The sequence below is a fragment of the Benincasa hispida genome, chromosome 6 (genome assembly GCF_027475165.1).
Source record: "Benincasa hispida cultivar pf3 chromosome 6, pf3_genome.v1.1, whole genome shotgun sequence".
NCBI classification, from domain to species: Eukaryota; Viridiplantae; Streptophyta; class Magnoliopsida; order Cucurbitales; family Cucurbitaceae; genus Benincasa; species Benincasa hispida.
The window spans coordinates 52603077-52627391 of record NC_143483.1 but is presented as its reverse complement, the minus strand read 5'-3'; the positions used below and the strand labels follow the sequence as shown (position 1 = coordinate 52627391).

At 34.2% G+C, this 24315-nt stretch overlaps 3 protein-coding genes across 4 annotated transcripts; 2 read left to right on the top strand and 1 right to left on the bottom strand.

Moving 5' to 3' along the window:
* Positions 1 to 1728: 1728 nt before the first annotated feature.
* AIP3 (ABI3-interacting protein 3) lies at positions 1729 to 3307 on the bottom strand. Its single transcript, XM_039034560.2, has 3 exons — positions 3186 to 3307; positions 2963 to 3073; positions 1729 to 2192 (listed from the first exon to the last, which is right to left on the bottom strand). The coding sequence occupies exons 1-3, from the start codon at positions 3192 to 3194 to the stop codon at positions 1932 to 1934; spliced, it is 381 nt and encodes a 126-aa protein (XP_038890488.1). The 5' UTR covers positions 3195 to 3307; the 3' UTR covers positions 1729 to 1931.
* A 2865-nt stretch (positions 3308 to 6172) lies between these two features.
* Positions 6173 to 12669, top strand: LOC120079792 (E3 ubiquitin protein ligase DRIP2-like). Of its 2 annotated transcripts, none has more exons than XM_039034190.2 (7): positions 6173 to 6674; positions 8329 to 8425; positions 9619 to 9955; positions 10079 to 10581; positions 10666 to 10716; positions 11224 to 11296; positions 12303 to 12669. In XM_039034190.2, exons 1-7 carry the CDS (start codon positions 6560 to 6562, stop codon positions 12474 to 12476), a joined length of 1350 nt encoding a protein of 449 aa, XP_038890118.1. In that variant the 5' UTR covers positions 6173 to 6559; the 3' UTR covers positions 12477 to 12669. The 2 variants fall into 2 exon arrangements, with proteins under 2 accessions (XP_038890118.1, XP_038890117.1); XM_039034189.2 differs by having other exon boundaries at positions 10660 to 10716.
* A 930-nt stretch (positions 12670 to 13599) lies between these two features.
* Positions 13600 to 15205, top strand: LOC120079794 (photosystem II reaction center W protein, chloroplastic-like). The gene is made up of 2 exons (XM_039034191.2): positions 13600 to 13841; positions 14687 to 15205. The coding sequence occupies exons 1-2, from the start codon at positions 13757 to 13759 to the stop codon at positions 15001 to 15003; spliced, it is 402 nt and encodes a 133-aa protein (XP_038890119.1). The 5' UTR covers positions 13600 to 13756; the 3' UTR covers positions 15004 to 15205.
* Positions 15206 to 24315: the final 9110 nt, after the last annotated feature.

Below are 24315 nucleotides of genomic sequence, written 5' to 3'. Positions count from 1 at the left end.
TATAAAAAAAAAAAAAAACGCAGGGACTGACACAAAATTTAAGGAAAATAAAAAGAAGGGTTGGATTAGAATGTGAAAAGGAGTTGGGAAATTTGAGGAAATGACTTGGCACCAATGAGTGCACGAATTATTGCTAATCTCAGCTGGATCCAAATAAACAAACTAACAAAAGAATCATAATTTTTTTTAATTGATTATTTATTATTATTAGCTGTGGTGGGTAAGGTTAGCATTAGCCCACATTCTTAACTGTAATGTGTAATTAATCATATTCCATTTATAATAAATGTAAAATGACGTCATCGGAAGGGAATTAATGACGTCCGCACCCTCTTATCATCCTCATCTTACAAATTCCTCTATTATTCATAGATATAGATTTCAATGAGTAATCTCTAGCTTCATAAACACTTTCTGAGGGGAAAAAACCTGTGTTAAAGATGCTGTTAAAAGTTTCAGGATTTATTAATTTCAGTTAAAGTTTATCTGAAATAAAATAAAATTAAAAAAAAAAAAAAAAAAAAAAAAGGAAACATCCACATCTGGCAAAGGGAATAAACTCAGGTGGGGACGTGGGGATGAAGTGGGAATGTCTCCTACTCCTACACTGTGCTATTGTTGCAGATTTCACCTTTTCATATTGCCATCAAATACCCAGTAAGAACTAACACACCAGATCTTAATTCATACAACTCAAACGGATGTGAGTTGCTCTGATACAGTTTGGTTTTCAAACAGGTTGAACCGAGCTGAATCAACTGGGTTCAGTTGTTCGATATCATATATTAGAGGGATCAGACCAAACTAAACTAAATATTAGTTAGGATCAAAGCCAATTGGGATTGATGTTTGTTTTCCTGGTTAGGTTTCTCGGGTTGATCTTGAGAAACGGGCAGTGGTGAGGCAAGGTGGGTATGCAAAGATGGTGACTGCAACAAGGTTGCTACGATAAGGATCGAGATATGGCATCAAATGTTACAAGAGTTTGCTGGGTGGCATGACATATGGTGGCTGAAAGCTTTGTTGAAGAAATAATAGATTGAGTGAAAATTTTATGTAATTTTTATCATGAACGAATAAAGTATCTCAATTGATTACGATACATGCCTCGATCTAAAGTAATCCTCCACCTTCATATATTTTTGAACCCAGGAATATTGTGTTAAATTTTTTTTTCTTGGAGTTCAATAGAAGTAGCTAGAGTAATTTGAACCTTTGACCTTTCGAGTCAAGAATAAATGCCTAAAATCAATTGAACTATGCTCAAGTTGGTGAAAATATTGTGTTGCATTTAATAAAAAATAAACATATGAGGCTGATATTGACAGACTAACTATTGAGATTAACCAATTAAAATACAAGGAAGAAACTGAAACCAAGATAGGGAGGCAAAATTGACATAAATATAAGACTATACGGGTGTACTAGTAAGAAAAACTCGTATTGCTAAAGGTATAATCGAACTCTTTAGAGAATGACTGAAATGGAGAAAAATAAGGACGAAATGAATGAAGGCAATGACACATTTAGAGAATGAGTATTTAGGCAAGTATAAGTGGAAATTTTGAAGCAAAGCTATCAATGAGTCAATATGGAATTTGGGTGTGCGTGCAACTAAACAAATAGCCATGAGTTAACAGATCAAGGGGACCCTTTTTCCCCTAGAGTTTTAGAATAAAGAGGGAATCAATTAGCAACCAATGAGTGAATCCATCCATTTAACAAGACTAGTTAAGGAACACCAGGTATTCATGTATATTATAGAGACAAAAATGCTGCTACAAACATCTGTTGATCTTGAGTAAATAATCAACCTTCTATCAGGTCACTTTCTCAAATCAAATTCCAGAGGATTCCAAGACTACATCAAGAATACAACATCAAGATCCAAAGAACATAGAACCAAAACAGCTTCAGAAAACTTATCTGTGCTAATCATCTTCTAGATTGATGGAATCTTTGAACTTCCCGTACAGAATTTTCTTCAACTCAGCCATCTGGGCTACAATAGAATCCCTTTCTACCTCAAGTTTCTCCAAGTTCTTAACATTTTCCTCTTTCATTTCTTCCAATCTGCCTTCTACTTCTTCCCTTGGTATATGGGCAAAAACTTCCCCAATATGGAAACGAATCACATCTTCATCACTGAGAATCAACTCATTACTCGCATCCTCAAGATTATCATTTGTCTCCTATGAAAAGTCACTATTGAAGGTGAGTTCAATATGAATAACCAGAAGTGTGTTTAGCCAATTTATAGCAGTTCACAAAATTTTCATGGAATTCAAAAGTGAATTTGAAAATTCCCCTTGAAGGCACTTTGAGATGATTATGGAGAAAGAAACTAACCAGTGCTTTTTTCCAAATTGCTTATTGGAAAAAACAAAAAACCCTTAAAAGCATTACCCTCAAAAGTCATACACACTCATTCACTCTAATAAACATTTGGTTGCAGGGCACATTGTGGGAGACACAAGGTTGAGTATTGAAGAATCGCTTCACTAACTAGAGTCTCCCAAATACCACCAGAAAGTAAAGGTGGGGAAGAAAACACATTATGCTGAAGAACAAAACAAGAAAAATCTGGGGGTGAATAAATTAAACACATTGTACAAATTAAAAGCAAACTAATCAATCTTTTAGGGAATTTATATCACTTGATTTATCCAACCCCATTTATATGGCTTTTTTCTCCCTCTAGTAAAAAAGAGGACAAAAGTTCCATCATGTTTAAATCCACTTGCCTCCTTGTAAGTAAAAAAAAATTAAATCTAAATAGGAAATGGTATCAAGAAACAACCCAATTGAAAATTTTAATAATATTTCAGGAGAAACTCTAAGTTCATATCACATTGATAATCAAAACCCATCAGAAATTCAGCAAAGGGCGTCAGAAATTTAAAGTAAAAATAACAAGAAGAGCAGATCATGAAATATCCAATCCCTCGAATGCAATCAATACCTTGGCGGTTCTAATCTCATCTTCAAGCTCGTGGAACCGATTGTTCAACCTACTAAATTTGTTAATATTCTGTTGGTCCTCCCATGTGACCTCCGATTCAGATCCTCCGCCCTGTGCACATTAGGTATCAAGACCAACATTGTAAAATAACGGAAATTGAAGAGAAATTAAAAAAAAAAAAAAATTGTGGTTGAATAGGAATTTGATTAGGGTTTTCGTTTACCTGCTGCATGTTCGAACGGTCAATCGCTCGTAGTGAAAAATAAGAAAGAAAGCTCTCCCGGTTAAGAGAGAAATGGAACGAACTAGTCACTTGGAGACGAGTCCTGCTTGAAATGACCAAATTAACCCTACTATGTTAGGGTATTATTACACTAGAAAAATTGCACAAAATCACCCTAGGAATATGAAATTTGCTAGTATTACCCCTCTAAACTTTTAACTTAAATTATATATTATATAGTTTGTTACAGTTACCTTCTTAAATTTTTAATTTCATCAATTAACTTTGATAATTTAATAATGGTGTACAATTCCTGTATTAGTAAGAATATCAATATATTTGTAAAATTTAAATTTTGAGATTGATATTGATATTTTAATCAATAATTTTGAATGTTCCTTTATAGTGATTTCAAATAATAATCGTTAAAACATATCAACTTACTGCATGTCCATATTTTAATTTATTTTAACTTACATCAATACTTGACCTCGACTTCATCTTTAATTTTAAATGTTATTTATTAATTATTTAATTTTTTTGAATAAATAATTTTTAAATTTTATTTTTACATTTTAACTTGAAATTTTATTGAATGCCACTTCAATAAAAAAAAAAAAAATTAAAGATACATTTATAGCTTACTAATAAGGATAAATGTAAAATTTTATTCTTAAACTTTTAATTTTTTCTAATTAGAAGTTTTCAATTTTATTTTTATTCTAGTTCGATTTCTTTTGCCAATTTTATTTATAAAATTTAAATTTTATATATTTTGGAATAGCATCTATCGAATGAAATTTAAAATTTAACAAATTATCTGGGTTGATTACAATCTCAACCATTAAAAAATTATAGGGAACTAATGGATCAAATTAAAAGTTAAGAGTTCTAATTGTAACAAATTCCATAATTAAGGGATGGTGGTATGTGCAACTTTTATTGAATATATATTTAGGTTAAATTACAAGTTTAATTCACGAATTACAAAATTTTCTAGAACTATTTTTATTTTTCAAAATTAACTAAGAATTCAACTCTTTTACTTAAAAAAAATGTAAATCATTGTAAAAAAAATATAAGGAAATATGCTTAATTTTCAATAACCAACAACAAAAAATGAAATAATTACCAAATGAGCCCTACACTTTTAGTTTTTAAGTTTGTATTAGGTTGCATTTAGGTTCCTAAATTTTCAAATTCAACGATTTCACCCATGAAGCTTATGTTTGATTTTATTTTAACAATTTCATAGTTTTTTCGTTAATTAGTTAAAATGACACGATACTTAAACTTTAAGGCAGCAAATCGTTGAGAATGAAAACTCATGGACCCTTGTACCATCTAACCTAAAAATCTCATAGACCAAAAAAAATTAATTTTTCTTTATATAATTGATAATTCAAAAATAAAAATTATCTATCTATTTTCTCGATTAAAAAACTATATTTTTGGTGTAACATTACAAATGAAAGACCAACCTAAGTATAATATACTAAAGACATCAATTACCATTAAATATTCAAAAGATGGATTTATATATTTGAACTCAAATTGGAAAAAAAAAAAAAGAAGAAATTTCAAATGAAGGGACTTTAGACCTAATTATGCCGAGAATTGGTAACAAGACCTTAGTTGGTGGAACATATGATTGGAAATTTAAATCTACCAACCTAACTAAAAATTTAACAAAAATACCATACCAATTATAAATATTTTTTTTCTTTACCATTCAAATATAAAACATAATACCATAAATGCAACCAAAGCTAAATATTGTCTAGGAATTGAAAAACACAAAAAATGGAAACAAATCTAAGCTCCAAACAAAACAATCCCAATTTGACATATATTTTCAATTTAATAACTCAAATATTCAATTGGCCCCCTATTTTAGTCTTGCATACTTTTAAAACCAAAAGTCTATTTTGATATATATATAATGAGTGTTTAATGAATGTCGAAGGCCATCTGAAGCGTACTCCAACTAATTTAATGGGACAACTTGTGTGACCATCATGGATTGAACCTTGGCCTTTTAACTTGACACTATGTCTCTCTTTTTACCACCAGCCCAACCTACAATGGTTTGATATTTATATTTTAAAATATAATGATTACAATACATTTTATTTTCTTTTTTATCTTGTTTTTTGATCAAAATTTCAACACAATAAGATACTCGTTGAAAATGTTAAACTATTACCTATCTCTATATTAACAACAACCCACATGTATAACATTTGAGCTAGAATTTTGCAAGTAGAGAAAAAAAAAACCTTAAAAATACTAAATGAACATCTTGAAAGCATATGTACTAAAATATATAAAGATAGTCAAAATGAGCATAACGCAACTGATATACACCTCGTGCCATCAACTATAAAGCCACAAGTTCGATTCTCTCACCTCACATATTGTACAATAAAAATATATATACAGAGATAAAAAAAAAATCAAAATGAGGATGTACCCATCTTTATGCATCTCATAAATCACACACACAAAATTAACAAATATTTTTAAAAAATAAAAGGTTTGTCAATTGGATGGATGCACAAAAATGAGTAGCAAAATTACTTGGATGCATTATGAGCTGTAACTATGTTTATGTGGCCCATCCAAATGTTCAATCACAAGTCGTTATGTGACAAATTTATCATTTTTTTTTTGTAATTGAAAGAGATATATGAAGATAAATATACGTAATTATTATTTATTTAAGTAGAGTTGTATTTTCTTTTTTAAAATAAACATAAAGAACCAAAATGAATGGAAGGAAAAAGAATTTACAACCCAAAAAAGGAGAGAATTTTGCAAATGGTGAAAAAATAGGGTTATTTTGGATAACGTGGGCAAAGGATTGACGGCGCAATTTATCCACTTCTCCTACCTAATTACCAAACTCGAACCCCAACTCACTCTTCAACTCGATCTCCAACTCACTTTTTCCTTAAAACAATGCACAAATCTGCCAAATAGTGCTCGCACCCGCTCCCCCTTTGATGCGTATATATATAATTTATAAGATATACATAAAATATATACATTTATTTCTTAAAGACCATGCTATTTCATCGAAACCTCAAACCTTCCCCTTCTCCTATACCTTTCTTGTCCGAAATCAAACCAAGAACCCAACCCCACGTAATTTTTCCGCATTCGGATCAAAACCCATCTCTGAATTTCCCCCAAATTCCCTTTTGCCTCGCATTCAACCTCAGATCCATAGCTTTCAGTCGTTTAACTCAATCAAAACTCTGCCCTTCACAATCTGGGTTTGATTCTGTGTGGATTTGTGATTCTCTGTGTTTCTTTCAATGTGGTTTAGAGAAAGGGTTTAAAGAGAAAGAGGGAAGAAAGAAGGTGTGGTTATGGCGGGTCAAGTGGTGAGAGTGAAGAGGGAAATTCTTGAAGCATGCATGACGTGCCCTCTTTGCAACAAGCTCTTGAAGGAAGCTACTACCATATCTCTTTGCCTTCACACGTGTAAGTTCTTTTCTTTTCTTCTTTTTTTCCCTTTTAATGGTTCTTCTTTATTTTTGATCTTTCCTTCCATTTATGTCTCTCTCTCTCTGTTTCTTTTTGTTCTGCATGTTTTTCCCCTTCTTGGGTTTGTCTCTTTTAGTTGTTTTATGATCTGGGTTGCTCCCAATTTTGCTCCTTGTGATGGCTTTTTGGAGCTTTTTCATTTTGATTCATGTGAACTAATGTGATATAGCCAGAGCTTTTTTGTTTCTTTAGATTGAACTATTCCAAATTTCTTACGTAAAATTTTTCATCTTATGGCTTTGATTCTCGTATCATGATATTTGGATCAATATATGTGTTTAGTGTTCTCTCTTCTCTTCCCCAATTCTTTGATTTCTCATGGCTTCTTTGAACAGTTCACTCCAGCTGGGTTTAGCTGATTTTGGTTGTTTTTTCTTCTGTCCTTCAACAAGTCTGTTTGCTGATCATTTGGTTACACTGCAAAGATTCAAAATTTTAACTGAATTCATATCTTTACTGACTTGATTTCAGTTGCTCTGCATTCTACTTAAATAACTAAATACTGGAATTTTTAGATGATGTTGTGTTTCTTAATAAGCTAATATTGTGATAGTTGCTCGGGATGTTTTAAGGATATGCGAGCCTTTGTCTTAGATGCCTAATTGTTTACATGTGAATCAAAAATTGCAAAATTGACTGTAGTTTTTGCGTGGTACTGTGGGTTATTGTTAATGTGGTGGATAATTATCTTCACATATTATTAAGAACTAAGATCAAGATGTGTTGTATTAGAAGTCCTAGAGATATTAATCCTAATCTTCTAAGAATATAAACTTTTCAGATCAATGGATTTATGCATGCAATGATATCGTCTGTTGATGTTTACATTAATATTTCTCGTCTCTGTGTTTGCCTATCGAACATCAAGCAATTTCTAACTCTACATGGTTATCGAATATGTTTGGAATTCTCAAAATCGATCTTTTATTCGTCAGACGTTATAATGCATATGTTTTTAGATGATTGTGTTTTGTACTTTCTGTATTGACACGCCCAACAATGCTGTTGCATCGAATTTGTTCTGTCTATTGAAGCCTCCTGCTACAAATGGGATAATAAGACTTCCCTGTATATTTTTTTAGTAACTTTTCAATTTTGAAAATTATTGGTCCCATTTGATAATAGTTTTGTTTTTGATTTTCTGTTTTTAAAACCTATTCTTATGAAAAATAGTTGTACTAATGTTTTGTTTGTTCTGTTTTCACTTTTTGTTACTTTTGGCCAAATTTTAAAAACAAAAAACAGATTTTTGGAAACGAATGTTCTTAATAATTTCAAAATTTATTGGAAAAAGGTTTTTGTTTTATAAAGTTATTAGAATAAGAAGAAAATTGTTGGCAAATAAACTTAATTTATGAAACAGAAAACCAAAACAAAAAACTTCATCAAATGTGTTCTTAAAGATCTTGTTTGCCAGCTAAAATAAGTGTATGTTCGTCTGCAAACTCTGAAATTGCACCTCTCATACTGTGTTTGTTTGTGACTTTTGTGAATATATCTAAATAACATACCATTACTTACTCAAACTCATATATTGGTGGATTTTCAAATGCTTGCTTTCTAATACATTTAAATTTTGGTTGTACACCAGTTTGCAGGAAATGCATATCTGAGAAACTCTCAGACGAGGTTGATTGTTGTCCTGTATGCAACATTGATCTGGGATGTCTTCCTGTGGAAAAACTGAGGTCTGTTATATTAATTTTGCAGTTTTTCACCTTTTAATTTGACATCTCTTGAGCATATAGCTGTTAGATGTAGTACTTTGTTGGGAAGAAAGAGCTGCCTTAAGTTCTTAAACAAATTATCAAGGTTTATGCTTCCATGCTCTTCTTTGTTATAAAGAGTGTTGATGATACTATCGGCAGTGGTAGTGTAGTGTTGCTTGAGATATCGGGACAATTTAGTGGTTGACCCTAAAGGAAGAGAAATTGAGAAAGAGTGAAAAAAACAGAAATGGAGCACAGACGATGAAAGGGAAATTGGTTATGGAAGAGTTAGTCTGGTTCACTTCATCCGTCCTCAAGGGGGTTTCATCCCTTTTGTCTAATGATCAACCTTCAATCACTTAAGGAAATGAAGGAGTGAAGTGTGATCTAGACTACTACCAGAAATAGAACAGTATTACATGGTTTAAAACCATCGCCTGGGCTCTTCCAATCAAAGTTTTCTAAAATTTAGTTTTCTGAAGTAGCCAAGATGTGCATAGGTTTATTTACACACTACCTCTTTGTTTTCATGCGTAACAGAGGATTTCAAAGAAAATGTCAACTTTTCTACAGAAATATTTAGTGGAAGAATTCTGGAAATATATGTGATACTTTGTGCTGAATGTGGGGAGGCATCGCACTTTGTCCAAACGCTGCTGAACTGAAAAAATATTCATTGTCTTCTTCTTTCTTAGAACTTCTCATACTACCATTGCAAGACAGGAAGACAACGTGCTGTTAATATGATGGCTTTCAAGATGTAAATTAACTCATTTAAGATCCACAATCTATTGGAAGGACTTCAGTTTGTTGTTTCCTTGGATTTGATTTCTTACTGCTAACGTCTAGACCCTTTCTCTTGCCTGTAAATCAATATGGATTAACAAGTTTAAAGGACTCCAATTTGATGTCTCCTTGGATGGGACTTTGTAATTTTGAAATTTAGACACTTTCTTTTGGCTGCTCAGGCATTTAATTTTATAAGAATCTTGAATGTGCTCAGACTGAAAACAGTGCCTTTTTCTTCTTTTTTAAATATGCTTGAAAATAGATTTGCATATTATTGAATATTGATCCATATGGTGCTGGAGTAATTCCACAAAGAAGAATAGACGATGCATGATTTAAATGTGCTCAGCAGCCACATTTAGATTTTTATTTATCTTTTGCAGGCCAGACCACAATTTGCAAGATATAAGGGCCAAAATATTTCCTCTCAAGAGGAGAAAGATTAATGCACCTGAAATTTCACCCTTGGCTTCATTGCCTGTAAAAAGGAAGGAGAGATCGCTATCTTCATTGGTGGTAAACACTCCCAAAGTGTCAATGCAGAGTGGTGGCTTGACTGGAAGAAGATCCAAGAATGTGGGAAGAAAGGCTGCTGCTTTACGAGGATGTAGTTTTGGCAGTGAGGAACCGCTAAAGAAAGAAGAAGATTCTGGAGAAGATCATACACCTAGTTCCAGCTCTTCCGATTATATGAATAAAAGTGTCTGGCACAGAAGACAGGTAAGGGGATTTACTTGATGGGCGGTTTGTGTTGTAGAAACTTTGTTAGAATATTGGAAAAATTCCCACATTTGTAGCTGTATGAAAACTTTCAATAGTGATAAACGTACGAAATTGTTGCAGGACTCATCTATGGCTGAGCCGTCTAACAGTCTAAGACATGAGCATCTTGAGAATAATGTTGAAGCAGTAGAAGGAAAAGCTGATCTCTGGACACCCTTGAATTGTTTGGTTGAGGCGGCTAACCGAACAAAGTCTAGCAAGCTAAATTTCCAAGGGTCATCGGTGGCCAAACTAGAACCATCCAATGTTGCCAATGGTGATGTTGATGCACAAGAAAGTAAGGAGAAAGCACTGTCCCTTGGTGCTCCAAATTATGGATTATATATGCCCAAAACAAGAAATAAGGAGCATGGAAGCAACCCAAAGGCAAAAGATAACCATAACAACGGGACCACATCACTCCCGGAATCCATGAAACGCAAAAGGTTGCGGGCAACTGCTCGTAACAAGGCAGCTGCATCTGGTGAGCTAGGTTCTCCAGCACAAGTCCTGCTTGATGCATCAGCTGCTAAATGTAGAAGAAATAGTCCAATTTGGTTCACATTAATTGCTTCCGAAGACAGGTATTATACTCCAACTATCAAGTTTTTGTAAAGTGGAATCTGTTTTTAAGTTTTGTGCAACTGATTTGTTATTAAAAGTTTTAGGAAAGGAGGTTTTCCGTTGCCTCAAATATCAACTTCTTACTTGAGAATAAAGTAAGTTCCTCGCGTCTTATTACTTCATTTAGTTTGTCTGTTTATTAAATTTTATTTTACGTTGACACTATAAAGGCATACCTTGTATGAATCTTGTTAGATCAAATACGTTCAGAAGACTGCATATAGACAGTGATATCTTTATATACTTTTCTATGTTGTGTCAAAACATTAATGTTACAACTCCCCAGGAAGAAAATGATCTTGATCGGTATTAATTTTTGTGCTGATTAAGTTTTAAAATCATGGTTTGAAAGCATGAAGTTTTTTTTTTCCTTGTATTTTGTAATTTGTAGTGTAGTTTTTTGGAATTTGTATGGTCAAACCAATCATTTTCCATGTAATTCATATGGCATAATGTCCAAAATCTCTGTGACATCCTTTTAACTCTGTTTCTATTTTCAATTGTAGTTCAGTTATTTCTCTAAGATATATGAAGTAACTGATTCTCACTTGCTGATAACTATGGTGTTCTGACTTTTTGTTTAATCATTTATTACATTACAGGGATGGGAAAATGCCTGTTTCTTCTATCCAAAAGTATCTTGTAAAGAAACTAGATCTTAAGAGTGAAGCTGAGGTGAGTTGTCTGTTACCTTCCAAAAAAGTTGGGGAAACTAACCAAAGTTATAAAATTTTAACCTCTTGGACATGTATTTTAATCACAGATTTAATTTCGATGTCAATAAACATGTCGATCTCAATGTCATTGAATTTTCGATGAAAATATTGATGAATGGATGTTATTTAATAAGTCATGGAAACAAAAAAAAAAAAAAAAAAAAAAAAAAAAAAAAAAGAAAGAAAAGAAAAGAAAAAAAGAAAAAAAATCAAAACTATTATTAGTATTAGTCTTGGAAACAAATAAGCATTTCACAACTAAAATGCAATTCATCTTCACATTAGCGATGTTTTGTTGGTATATATATTTTTATAATTCATTGATATTCTTACAATGAAATAGAAATATCAATTATTCTTTGATCTCATTGTTGAACCTGTACTATATAAGCAGTTGATATTTCCTTCCCTGGATACAATATATACTATTGGCTGAACTCAAGAGTATGGTAGCTTTTATCAATGCAATATGTTGGCTTTATCTAGAAAAGCCTCATAGCTTTTCTCAAAATATGTTCCATTTCCTATTAACAAAGTGTTTCAGCATGGTTTTTCCTTCTGTGGAATTACTGTTTAATCCTTGAGAAATAATGTTCCATCCACTTAATCATGGCATACATAAATGAGATTTTGCATGTCTCTAGAATTGCTTCTGGTCTCACTTTTACTTTTCCCCTCTTTTCTTTTCTACACTAAGAAATTGAAATTTCTTCTAGTTTTGGTGTGAAGATTTGATCACATTGAAAATCTTGGTCCACCTGGTGTTTCAATAGTTGCTGATTATATTATCTGGGTAATTTTACTTTTGTAGCATAATGCAAAATGACATCTTTGTTTGGGGGGGGGGGGGGGGTGTGTTTAAAACTTGAAATGTTTACATGAGCTTGAATTCTTGATTGATCTCAAAGTGCCCAAATACATTGCCTATATAGATATATATTTTTAAAAATCATCTTACGTTTCAGGTGGAAATATTGTGTCGGGGTCAGCCGGTACGACCAACACAGCAGCTACAGAACTTGGTCGACTTGTGGTTTCGAACGGCATCGACAGCAAAGAAAATTCCAGCATCTGTTGGTTCATCTGCCAAGGACTTTGTTATGGTCCTATCGTACTGTCGAAAAGTCCAGACCCCTTGACAATTTTCAAAATCCTGTTTTTGCTTCTGTACGTCGTTTGCATCTTCTTGTTATGTTTAATGAGTATCAGAGTAGGGACCCGAACCCTTCGGGTTCGTCATATTTGTGTGAACATGCAGGTGATTATTATATATCCGAATTCTTTGATTGTTTTATTTCAACGGTATACCCATACAGAATGAACATTGGTCCAGTGCTGTCTCATTCCATTTTTGACTCCTTTTACTTCAGTCATAGGTCTCAGGTCTCACTCATTTTACCAAATTTATCTGCCCACAATGTAGTTTTTATCTTTCTCTGTGATAGAATATTCCAGTTTAAGCCTCATTGGAGGCTCTGCTAATGTCTTGAGAGTTGAGCTCAGTTTGTGTATTTCAACAAAATGTTAATATTTGTATGGAAAGGAACAGCAGATAGATTTTGAGAAATGGGGCTCTTTTACACCACAATCTAGAGTTTGCCAAATATTGTGACTGAATAAAAAGAAGGGAACAAAATGATAATTTAGAATATCATATCAATCTCTTCTGAAGTGCTAAGTGGCATTTACTATCTTTTAGATAGGTCAGAGGTCTAAATTCTCACTCTTCCAATTGTACTAAATAAGAAGAAATGAAAGGATTTCTACCCCATTTTCATGAAATTTTTTAGATTAAAAAATTGTGTCCAATTTAGATTTGACCTAATTTTTAGCTTTTCTTCTCCTCTTTCCTCATGCTTTCTCCTCTCCTCCTGCCTTACTGTGCAAAACTTCTGACTCTTTTTCTTCATCCCTCTCAGTCGTGTTTAGTTGTCACCAATTCTCCCTATCTTCTTCCTACGAAGGAAAAAGAGGAATTCAAAGATAAAAATTAAAAAAAAAAAAAAAATCAGAACGCTAGTGAATGATTAGAAAAGCTTGTTTTAAAAAAAATCAGTTAAATATTAGTTGAGCACAATTTAAGTCATCAGTACAAAATACCTTTTTTTCCCCCCCTTTATTTCTCTCCCAACCAAACAATCAACAACCATCATAGAGTCATAGATTACGACTCAATATTTCACTAATGCACATGGGATGGGATGGACACGTGGAGAGCAAAGATTGGATGAATAAGGATTGAGTATAGAAAACTATTTGGCTGTTCCCATATCCAAATTGTGTGGTGCATGAAAATGAAAACTTTCCATTACCCGCCTCAACTTAAGAACACAAAAGAATAGAAGAAAATTCTCTAGATCCAAATATCACAGCCAAACAAAGCCTTCTCACTCTCAAGCAGGTGTTATTGGCTGCAAAAATGGCTTCCACCCTGCTTTCTCACTCCAGGCTTTTACTCAAAGGATCATCCAAGGTTCTTCCATCCCCACCAGTGGCAGCTCACAGTAAGTTTCTTCAATTCCAAACAGCTTTTTCACTACTTTTTATTACCCAATTACAGAAAAAACTTCAACTTTCTTTCTCTTCATTTGAAGAACGAACTGGGTTTTGACTCAATGTTCTGTTTTTATAGTTTAATTATCTTTTTGGTTAAACTGAATCTGCTGGTAAAAGTAGCATTATAGTCCCCATAATTCAGTTATTGCAGCTTTTCCAAATTTCTACATTGTTTATGGCATATTTGGGATTGTTTTTGAAAGGGTTAAAATCACTTTAAAATACATTTTTAATCAATTTAAAACAATTTTGATGATATGAAAATAATGTTTAAAAGTGTGAAAACAAACATTTAGTTGATTTTAAATAGTTGAAACTTGAAAGCATGTTTGTGAATGATTTTGAATACAACAAAAATGATTTTAGCAATTTCAAAATCATTCCTAAATACGCCTTTAATTTCTTATCAACTGTCATATTTTGATTAGATATGGTTAGACAGGTAATAAGGTTAGATTTGATAAAGAATATATGCAAAAGGTTAAACTGGATTGACTCTTGCTCATCCTACCTTTTCCCTTTTGTTAGTCGCTCTTCGATCGACGGACGAACTGAAGTTTAGGTCATGTTGATCGTTTAAGTTTGAATCTATGTAAAAGAAAAAAAACAAGAAAACATCATATTCGTCATCGAATTACGAGGAAATAGGTAAGAGGGAGTTTGAGTACACACTTTTATCTGAACATAACTCAATTGGTTTAAGCATATTTCCTCAACTGATTTAACCAATGTGTCAGTTGATAAGTTTGAGTTTGATGGGAAAGAAAGTTGAAAGGGGAGTAAACCTTTTCAGGGTTGCCTATGTTGCAAAAGATGAAGAAGGGAGGGATAAAGTGTAGGGTGGAAGAGAAGCCAGAAGGGAAGAAGTCAGAAGAAAGCCTGGTTTCAGGCACGATGGCGGCGGTGGCGATGGCTGCATTGGCAGCGGCGGGACCCGCGGTGGCACTGGTGGATGAGAGGTTGAGCACAGAAGGGACAGGGCTGCCTTTTGGTTTAAGCAACAACCTTCTTGGGTGGATTTTGGCTGGGGTGTTTGCTTTAATTTGGGCTCTATATTTTGTCTATGCTTCATCTTTGGATGAGGATGAAGACTCTGGTTTGTCACTCTGAATCCATCACCAAAATTTCTTAATAAAAAAATTGAATGATTTTTAAATAGGTAGTAATCGTTATCCAATGGAGTTTTAAGATAGATAAATATTGAGGTGCATTCTAAGTCGTCCTCATCTTTTTGTCGTTCATCTAAAACTATAGTTTTTTCATGTATCAATTTTTATCCCTTTAATATTAATTTTGTATTTCTTTTGCTGTATGGTTGGGCTAAGCTGCGAAAAGATGGATACGGTACAGAATAGATTATACATTTTGAATTCAATGCATAATAAATGTTTGTTATTTTATCTAGATATATAAATTATGAGTTAATTATAATATAGAGCTAAACTTATCTTTTTGTAACTCATTCGACTGTTCAACTGTAGTTTGTCATGTGACAAATTATATATATTTTTAATATTTATGAATTCTTTTTATTCCGTGACTGGGGTGATCTGCGAAAAGATAGGTGTAATTTAAGATGTATCCAAGTCAATGTCTATTTTATAGATTTTGAATTCATTATTGTAGATAAAATATTTAATATTTTATTTGATTTTAATAAAATGATGAGATAGAAAGATAGGGAGATTTGAATCTTTAATAGAGAATTAATTGTAATTTAATGAGTATGATGACAATAAAGTTTATTAATCATCTCACAATCCTTTTGTCCTTTTCTTTCATTTTTTGCTAAGAGGATTGGACATTAACCATTCACAAAATCATAGCTGACATTCGGAGTGCTCTAACTTCCAAATCTAGGATTTCTTATCAATGAAAGTTTAAATTTTTCTCGATATTTTTATTGATAATTCTATGTGGTCATGGTTCAACACGAATATATCAAAATTTTCACTATATATAAAAAAAGACAAAATTTAACAGATATATAAATAAAATATCATTAATATGGATATAATATTAATAATAAAAATTTTAATGGAGACTTCTACATTTCAATAATAATTTATTTTTGTAATTTCTTCATAATAATTTATTATGTTTTTAATGATATTATAATATGATTTTTTAATTACAACATAATGTTACAATTATAAGGATAAAAATAATACTTAAAAAAACTATAGGATAAACGTTTGAAGATTCAACCTAAATAGAAAGTAATATTATGAGTTAAATGATAAAGATATTAACGTCGTTCGTTCATGTGTATTCTTTCATTAATATATAGTATTACATCACAAAAATAGTAATTATTGTTGGATAATGTTTTAAACTAAAATTAATTATTAGAACATAGCTCAAATGAAATAAACTTATACTATTAATTTAATATCTGAAGTTGAATCCTTTTATCCCACGTATTAAAAAAAAGGAAATAATAGGATTAGTTTAGTTAAATTGACAATCTTTTACCAGATATTTGAAATGATAAAGTGCACTTGTGAATTTTGTCACCATCAATTTTGATGAGAAAAAAACTCCATTATAACATTTCGACATCTCATTTTAAATTTTATTGTTTCTAAACAATGACCTTTGTTGAAAACAACAATTTTACATGATATTAATAATTTAAAACACTAAAATTGATGAACATAGCTGAATTTGAACTGTCATAAAAGGTGTACTTTCGATAAAAAGTTTGGAACTCTCGATTCCTTGTTAAACTAAAAGAATGTAAAACTTTATTTTTTTTTCCTGCTTATAATTGTATCAATTAAACTGTTAAACTTTCATAAATGGATCAACTTAGATTTTTAGACAAAATTTCCTTTGAAAATAAATCATGCATTTAGTCTAATAATCCATTTTGTAAAACCATCATTTGATGAAGTTTACACACATTTTAGAATTAATACATGGATGATTTTCAAAGGTAATCACAATGAATGATTTACAATGGTTGATGATAACTTTTAGAAATATAAGTTATTTTACTTCTTTTATCTAAAACAATTAAGAAAAATCATCGAAAATGCGTTAGCTTAAAAAGAAAATCACGCAATTAATTAAATTACACGATTACTAGCATGCAAAATTCATATTCCTCGTAAATTATAAAATTTGAGTTTTTTGAACACAGAAATCTACTTAAAGCAATGAAGCGATTGCTACCGTCGGAGCACATGGAAAATCCTGATGCCCAAAATGGAATCACATAAGTTAAATGCGATAAGAGGAGACAAGACATTAAATATAACTGATGCATGAGTGATGGAGGTCAAATCAAAGTTGGTAGTTTACATGAAAGGTTCGCGATAGAGCCAATGAACTATTGACGCGAGGAAGGCGACACGACAAAGTATGAAAATTAATGCCTGGTGTTAGTGTAATCATTAGTGAGAGACGCAAAAAATCCCCATCGATGCCTATAAATAACCACACGATTTCTGTCCAAAACATACCCAAGTTTTCCATTTGAGAAATCTTGAGTTAGAGTTCAAGATTTACACTTGTAGTAGAGGAAGAAGGATAAATGCAAATCGATGTATACAAAAGAGAAATCACCATGTAGGTAAACGATCAGAAGATGAAGTTTAACATTCTCAAAGTGATGGAATATCCTAAATAAACCAATGCATGTCATGTAATTGAGTTGGAAGAAGATTGGCCTTACAGGCTTGAATTTGAAATCAATAAAGTGATGAAAGAAGAGAAAGACAAGATGAACGCTCAACAACTTGAATCATGTTATGCAGTAAAAGAAATTCAGATAAAAGAAATCATTTAAAGTATACGTTTCCCGGTGAAAATGACACTCTATCTATCATCATCCCAGCCACACTCTCTGAAGAGAGTAGAGATTCTCTTTTAAAGATTTTGAAGAAGTATATTAAGGTGATAGATGAACCTTAGCAGATATTAAGGAATCAACCCCTCTTATTGCATGCATAAAATTCGACTTGAAGATGGAAAGGACGACTTTATTGAACATCAATGCAGGCTCAATCCCACGATGAAGGAAGTTATACAGAAAGAAATCAGACAATAAATGGGTAAGCCTCATACATTGCATTCCTAAAAAAAGGCGGTTTCACTGTAATCCCTAATTAAAACAATGAACTCATCCTTACGTCACGGGATGTAGGATCTATATGGACTATAGAAAGCTTAACACAATGACAAAGAATGACCACTTCCCCTTACCTCTTATTGATCAGATGCTAGATAGATTAGCAGGGAATGACTTCTTCTGCATTTTAGACGTCTATGCAGGGTACAATCAAATAATGATTGCACCAAAGGATTAAAAGAAAACAACCTTTACCTACCCATATGGGACATTTGCCTTTCGACGCATGTCCTTTGGGCTATGTGTTACAGAAAGACTCGAAAACAAGAAGAACATCGTTGCAGGCAGTTGAACCGTTGTCGACATCATTTTGTTATGTGTTGTAACCACCAGAGCTTCATCGTTGACCATTGCGCCTGTATATAAAAGAAAAACGAATATGAGAAGAGTGTAAGAGAGAATAAGAAAACGAGAGAGAGCAAGGCATTCGTTCTGTAATAACTTTGAAGAAGAAGTAATAAAAGAGACCCTCCCGATTTGCACAGTGGACGTAGGACTTTGGCCGAACTACTTAAACTCCTGTGTTCTTTCTTTCTAACACTACGATCGTTTATGGTAATAGAAGGGATTTTGCTTGGGCACAAGGTGTTCAAGTTGGGGTTAGAGGTTCACAAAACGATAATAGAAGCCGTGGAAAAACTGCCACCGCATACAAATGTTAAGACACTACGAAGCTTTCTTGGACATTCCGGGTTCTATCGTCGATTTGCCAAAGACTTCTTAAAGATCGCACATCCTTTGAACATGCTGTTGGAAAAACTGCCACCGCCTACAAATGTTAAGACACTACGAAGCTTTCTTGGACATTCTGAGTTCTATCGTCGATTTGTCAAAGACTTCTTAAAGATCGCACATCCTTTGAACTTGCTGTTGGAAGTTACTAGAACTTTTGAATTCGACCATGATTGTTTGAGAGAATTTGAAACTAAAGCAAGCGCTAGTCACAACGCCTATTTTGATCGCACTTGATTGGTCAAGTTCATTTGAATTAATGTGCGATGCATGTGACTATACGATGGGGGAAGCCCTAGCACAATGCAAAGACAGAATTCTTCAGCCGCATATGCAAGAAACTCTTGATAGTGCACAGATGAAATATACAGTTACTTGCAGTAGTGTTTGCAATTGAGAAATTCAGACCTTATTTGTTGGGCTCAAAATTATTATCCATACAGATCACTCGACGATCAAGTATCTAATGACCAAAAAGGATACAAACTGTGGTTGATTAGATGGGTTTGCTGTTGTAAGAGTTTGATACAGAAAATGTTGATAGCAAGGGATTAGAGAACAAGGTAGCAGACCACTTATCGCGGTTTAAAAACCTTGAATACAATCGACTACAACTAGAGATTAACGCCTATTTCCCTGATGAGGCGATATTGAAGATTGATGACATTTTGCCCTGGTACACTGATATTGTCAATTATCTGGTATGCAAGCAATTCCCAGAAGAATACATTTCACAACAAAATAAGAAGCTGGTACATGAATGCAAATTCTATTATTGGGACGAGCTTTACCTTTACAAGCGAGGTCCAAACCATATTTTCAGACAATGTGTATCGGAGACTGCATATCAACGCATCTTATATCAATGTTATGAGTCACCATCAGTGTACAATAACTAAGGTACTTCAAAGTGGGTATTATTGGCCAACGCTTTTCAAAGATGTCAGGGAATATGTAATGAGATGCAACAATTGGCAATGCACTAGAAATATTTCTGGAAGAAATGAGATGCCATTAATTGTTATCTTAGAAGTTGAGTTATTTGATGTCTGGGGAATAAACTTCATGGGCCCATTCCCACCGTCCACGGTCACAGCTACATTTTAATAGCTGTTGACTATGTCTTGAAATGGGTTGAAGCGATTTCCTGTGCCTCAAATGATGTGGCGACAGAATCAAAATTCCTTTAAAAAAATATCTTCACCCGCTTTGGCACTCTGTGTGCCATCATAAGTGATAAGGGCACCCACTTCATCAATTGCATTATTGGAAGCTTTTACCCAAATATAATGTCCATCACAAAATTGTGACAGCTTACCATCTCCGAACCAATGGGCTAGCTAAAGTGTCCAATAGAGAAATCAAGTCCATACTTAAGAAGGTCATTGATGCAACACGGAAATATTGGGCACATAAGTTGGATGAGGCATCATGGTCTTACCGAACGACGTACAAAACGCCTATTGGAATGTTTCCTTACGTGCTCGTATTTGGTAAATCTTGCATTTGCCCTTGGAATTTGAGCATAAAGTGTTTTGGACAACCAAGAAACTCAACTTCAATATCGACGCAACAGGGAAAGGAAGAAAATTGTAGCTGCATGAGTTAGATGAATGAAGATTATAGGTGTACGAGAATGACAAAATCTATAAAGAGTGCATGAAGCATTGGCACGACTAACGCATAAGTAATAAAATTTTTGAGATTAGACATAAATCATATTTTTAATTGTTCCCAAGGAAATTGAAATCACGATGGTCAGACCATTTGTAATTAAGAAGATCTACCCTTATGGAGCGATGGAACTAACACAAGAGGACAGATCGAACCCATTCAAGGTTAATGGTCAAAGACTCAAGCCATACTATGAAGGCAATGTTGATCATGAGAAGACCTCCATCGGCTTGGGAAAACCTGAATGGTGCGGTGGAAAAGTCCCTTGATGGCAAAGGCGACATCTTTTTAGGGACGTATCGCATCTTTTTGTATTTTTTTCTTAGCTTGAATTTTAATTTATGTTTATTTAATTATTTCTATTTGAAACTTTTGTGAAATATGATTGCTTCACATGGTTGGAATTACTTTGGGAATCACTTAGAATTAGGGTTGGAAAATGAATGGGCGCTGCGATGAGTATGGAATGCATAGTTCAACGTATCTTATATCATCATCGCTTGAAAGGGTACCTAAAACGTCTAAATTTGACCGTTGATAGTACATGAAAGGATGTCCATCACGCACGCCGTCTGAAATTCCGTCATATCACGCTTTTATTAAATAATCCATCATTAGGGTGATGTCAGCCTCAAAACGTGTCTTCCCCAAACTTTTTTAAACCCCATTTCTCCCCTTTTCATCCTCTCATACTTTCATAGAACCCTAAAGCCTTCAGATTCCGACGAAATTTTCAAAGACCCTCAACCTTCCAAACCTTCAAACATCTTCATTTTCTTCCCAAAATCTTCGAAATGGCCCACTAACTCAGCCTTGCTTCATCCAACCCTGCGGAAGCTTCATTGTCTTTATACGAAGTAGTAATGTTGTTGGTAGGTTTCAACCCTATCAAAATTTCGATCATGGCCGCACTTGTCTATGCACCACCACCCATGGTTGGAGAAATTCCACCGTTTAACCTCAACCTTCTCACGCCTGACACAAAACCTCACCAAGAGTAGGCATTGTCTCGATTGTCATCCATAAAAGAAAAGAGGAACAATAAACTTCATGCACTATCAAGATGGAGGGTACTAGTGAAGAGAGAAGGAGTGACGAGCGTGGAGTTTATGGGGAAATTCTTATGAATCTTAAGCAATTTGAGTCTTTAAATGAAGAAGGAGTAGTGAAGCGGCCCAGCAAGGCGATGGCTGGAAGCGGTCCTAAGGTGTTAGCTTCCAATGCACCAAGCCTAGCTAGGGTCAAGGAACGATCTTTAAAAAAAATATGTTCATCGCATTTGAGCAAAAGCAGGTGACGAGAAGGCTGAAGGAAGGCGTTGAGGAAAGGATGACGACACTATACATAAACCTAGAGGAAGAAGTAGTTCTGCTTGCCTCATCTGGAAAGCAGTTGGCGGCCAAGGTGACCATAAAAGTAAAGAAGATTAGAGAAGGCTTCAAGGAGACAAGGAAAGAAACCAAATCCCTCATCGTAACAACAGAATTCCATCATGAGACACGCGACGAAGAGATTGAAGATGCTGGTGCTGCGACGCGTGAAACAGAAGAATCAATGGACAGTGCGAATCGTGCCACAATAGCATTTGAGGAAGAGATGAGAGAAGATAGTGGAGAAGAGGAAAGAAAAGGAGAAGGTTCAACGCATTAGTAGAAACATGAAAAATATGAGAAAAGAAAAGAAAAAGTTATGAGAAGAGAAGGAAAGATGAAAAAAGGCGGCTGATAACGGGTAGAAATGCATGTTATCATAGTGCTAAGTTCTTAAACAATGTTGGCTTGCGTTGATAAAACATGTTAAATTGCGTCCATTAAGCATCAATTTCATAATATTGCGGTCACATGCATTCATCGCATTAGAATAGTTGATTTTTATATTTTTGTGCAGAATATGCGATGACGCAAGGCGGAAATTGCGATAATAGGAAATCATTGGTCGAACGCAGCATTACCGCAAGGCTTTGTGGTGATTGTGTTCGAAAATATTCGCCTGAGAAGCATTGCTGCAACTTGGTTAGCGCAACATGGTGGGCGCATTTGGGTGAAAGGTTAATTAATCGCGATGGGACAGAAAGCTGATGGCAGTCGAATCCGAATTAAGTTGACAACTGATTAAGGATAACAAGTACATTTAGCTTTTCGGTGACAAATATTCGGTGCATCAGTTATAGGAATTAAAGCCGTCCTATTAGTGTAATCATGAAAGAGAAGCCACCGTTCACGTTGGATGTTCTATAAATACCAGAGGCAACCTTTAGAAAAGGGGTTCAGCAGTTCGAAATTTCATACTTCAGTTCGCACGTCTTTGTTCATAGTTTTCCTTTCGTTTTAAGGCGGACGCGAGAGAGGAAGGTGGTGCTGACAGATCATTTCGGTAATATTGGGAGAGCGCCGAAAGCTGCCAGAACAGAGAGAGGGTCGACGCCTGCGGAAGCAGGAATATCTTTGGAACCGAATAAAGATTGACAGTGTAACAGCCTCGGTCAGCAAGGAATTTCTACCAGGCTCTCTACCTTTATTTTCCATTGTTATTTTGTACTCAAACTCATTTATAAAAATGGAATTTCCTTCTCTATATCTATTCACTTTTTGTTATTTACGCATGAGTAGCTAAATCTGTTGAATGGGTTGAGAAGCATTTAGCTAGCACAACTAGGGAATCTTCATTCTATGCGATTATCTTGTATTATGTATGCTTCATTCGTCCATTAGAGATACTCGGGAGGGTAGTCTAAAGACAAGATCTAGGCTTGGGAAGGTTAGGTTAGAATCTAGGCTCGGGAGAGTCAGATTAGAATGCATAAACAAGAGATAGGAGCTTAGGAATAAGCATTATTTGTTATCAACGCATCGCATACATCCTAGAGATAGGATATGATTGTATGCGGTCACCTTGCCTTTATGCATTTTGCATCATCGCATAGGAAAAAAGTAGAGACCTAAGGATAAGCTCTATGGACACTTTTGCATTCAACACATGCGTCCTAGACTTAGGAGCATCATATTTACATTGGAAAATGACTTGCTGTGCATGGTTGTAGCATGATCGCATAGTCTGATGCATTCCCAAATAACGCTAGCTAAAGATCATCTCAACCCGTTCATCCGTATACTCAGTGCATCTATCACACAACTGACTTTTCTCAAATTCACCGCATTTGTTTATTTTTCATTAACGCAATCAATAACAAACCCCCAATTAATTGAGTTATCGGTTACCACAAGGTTTTCATAAAATTACCATTGCAATCTATTTTCACAAGTCCTTGAGTTCGACCCTGAACTTACCAGAAAACTCAGTGGAATTTACACTTGGATTCCACTGAGGAAACTTGAGTGCATAACGCAATTTCACCATCCCATATCATCCACAATTTACTTCATAAAATCAAACATCAAGTTTTTGGCGTCGTTGCTGGGGACTTCGGCAAAATAATATGCTAACGATGATTTTTCTGATTTCTTTCCAGACTCTCAATCTCTGGCGAATTACGACTCGGAGATTAAGAGGACATTTAGACGCAGACTAAGAGACAACTGCCAACAACAAGAGAGAACACCAAGAATGCGGAGCAACCGGAAGCAAGGGCCGCTAACGCGAACAATATTATGGCCAACCTCATCCTTCTGGCGAATGACCGCAATATACCCATCTGGGATTATGCGTCACCTAACCTCTATGATTTCTCTCCAGGAATCATGAGGTCGGCATTAGATGGATCGAATTTTTAAATGAAGTCGATAATATTGCAGATGATCCAAGCTGCTGGTAGTTTGGAGGAAGGCGTGGCGAAGACCTGCACGCCCACCTCTAGAGCTTCATAGAAATCTGCAACATTTTTGTATTCCCGAATATCTCAACTGAGGAAGTTCGACTCACTA